The 2,308-nt window shown below is 43.5% G+C and overlaps 1 protein-coding gene across 1 annotated transcript; it reads right to left on the reverse strand.

The window, feature by feature from the left end:
- Positions 1–244: 244 nt before the first annotated feature.
- Positions 245–1,958, reverse strand: LOC108059058 (uncharacterized). Its single transcript, XM_017144095.3, has 2 exons — positions 1,441–1,958; positions 245–1,125 (listed from the first exon to the last, which is right to left on the reverse strand). The coding sequence occupies exons 1-2, from the start codon at positions 1,822–1,824 to the stop codon at positions 436–438; spliced, it is 1,074 nt and encodes a 357-aa protein (XP_016999584.2). The 5' UTR covers positions 1,825–1,958; the 3' UTR covers positions 245–435.
- Positions 1,959–2,308: the final 350 nt, after the last annotated feature.

Raw genomic sequence — 2,308 nt, forward strand, 5'->3', positions numbered from 1 at the left:
TGCATTTTTTCTTCTAGTTTTTGTTTTGATAAATGGGTGCAGTACTTTTATTTATGCATCTTGTGTGTGTCTCACGCTAAAATAATTATCTGCATTGCATTTCGGAGAGACACATAATTTAAAATTTGCAGGCAGGTCTGCAAAAAAGATTTAGGATTGTAACCTTTGCCGGAATCGTTGTTGATTGCTTTTTTAAATGAGAACATTATAGATTAAAGTGCAAATAAGCAGTTTGAACAATAACTATTTTTAATTTGTTTCTTTACTTAAGGCTAGACCCAAACATAATTTTATAAATTATTCATTTCTCTTCAGAATGAAGCCATAAAATCCATAACAAGTTACTACGAATGAACACAAGAAATTACATTTTGAAACGTTGCCAAAGGAGAAAGATTGAGATGAGGGGTTACCGGTACACACACGATATTAACTTTATGATTTGGCTCCGTTCTGCATTATCAGCAGGCGCAGGCTTTTGCATCCCGAGGCTTGGATGCTCTCCATGGCTTCCTGGAGTACCAGAGACTCCTTTTCCCTGCTGAGTGACCGCTGCTCCCTCTTCAACTCACTGGCCAGGCAATCCTGCAGATCATCGCGATTGAAGAAGCGAAAGTTCACGATGGTCGTCTCCGCCGGAAGTTCCTGGAGCAACTCGAACTGCTCCCAGTACTGATGCGAATCCAGATTGAAAACGTAGACGACCAGGACCGTTTGATTCCGCTTCGGATCGCCCTCGCGGTCCAGTATCAGTCGATTGTAGATGGGCACCAGTCCGTGGTCGCAGGTCGCCAGGTTGTCGATGATCAGCAGATTCACCCCGCAATCGGACAGGCCGTCGACGAACTGCCTCACCAGTCGGAACTTGTTCGCCTCATCGGGCACTTGGGTGCTCCAGGAGTACGAGTGGGCATTTTCCGGCCAGGGAAATGCGTGTCGCAGGGCATTGGCCGCCAGCGTTTTTCCCACTCCCGGCGGTCCCAGCAGAGCCACCGATCGGAAAAGCCCCGAGCCGCCCAACGCCCTTTCCATGCGGGCCAACGCCTGCTCCTGGTTAAGGACCACCCTGCCCATGTGCCGAAAGATCCGTCGCAAATCCAGAGCCTGCGGACTGCAGAACCCGTCCTGTGTTGGGTTAAATTTAGTTTTAAATAATTTAGGATTTTTTAATTTTTACGAAATACTTAGTTAGGCTATATAATCTAAGCAATTCAATCGATATTTGGTAAGTATTTAATTTTAGTTAAATTTTGGTGAGCTTTACCTCGAGCTCAAATCAAATCAATTAGATACTTAAGGCATGCTAACAGTAAACAAGAAGAAATTGCATGGAAAATGTATTATTTAACTCAAATTTGTTTAAATAATTAAATTTAGAACTGTTCAACTAAGAACAATATAATAATCCATTTCTAGCAATGTTCTTAAAATATTTCTTACATTTTGTTGCCCATACGATTCTCCTGCCAGATTATCATCCTGCTCCAATCCCATCAGTCTAAGGGCGCCCATCCAGAGGCCTTCCTCTTGAGGTGTGGGCAAATCCATCTGCTCGCTGGACATCTTCACGCCGAGTAAGAGCATCAGGACAATGACTACGACCACCGTCGCCAGGATGGCAAGTCCTTGCAGGAGCTGCGACTGGCGGCTGGAGCGAAGTCGCTCGCGATATCGCCGGCAGCTGGTGCTCCGCAGGATGCCCCGTTGTCGGGGATCCTCCTCCTCCTCCGAAAAGTCACCGGCATGGTGGTGACCCAGATCGAGGTTCCGACGAAGGAAAATCCGCCGGCGGTACGTTTGGCCACTGGGGTCAAAGTGCGGCATTACTGTAGGGTTTTACCTCTGTGGCTATCACTTTTTTAATTTTATTATATTTTTCTCGAACGGGGTTTGTCTGCAGCTTCTGAATTTGTTTGAGACTTGTGCTTCATGCTTGTGTAATGATTTTCATACTATTTATCGTTTTGATTGGTTAGTCAAAACAGAAAGAAATTAATAATATTTATACTATTTGTTTTAAAATCTAACTAACATTTTATTTTCTAATATTATTCTGCCTTATATCCCAACCATCGCAGACCAAAGAATCCAAAGAAATTAATAATATTTATCCTATTTGTTTTAATATCTAACTAACATTTTATTTTCTAATATTATTCTGCCTTATATCCCAACCATCGCAGACCAAAGAATCCAAAGCAAACCCGGTGGACTGAAAGCGCTTACTCATCATTATCGGACATTGGCAATCAGCTGATTTGGAGCGGCAGACACGATCATTACCATTACGCTGGCGATTAACCCCGCT

Source organism: Drosophila takahashii, chromosome 3L, assembly GCF_030179915.1.
Source record: "Drosophila takahashii strain IR98-3 E-12201 chromosome 3L, DtakHiC1v2, whole genome shotgun sequence".
NCBI lineage: Eukaryota > Metazoa > Arthropoda > Insecta > Diptera > Drosophilidae > Drosophila > Drosophila takahashii.

Bases quoted from the DNA above. Each gene is read 5' to 3' on its own strand.
- LOC108059058 (XM_017144095.3), bottom strand. From the start codon at position 1,824: ATGCCGCACTTTGACCCCAGTGGCCAAACGTACCGCCGGCGGATTTTC. The intron at 1,126-1,440 runs GTAAGAAATATT...AACCCAACACAG, and splicing joins AATCGTATGGGCAACAAAAT to GACGGGTTCTGCAGTCCGCA.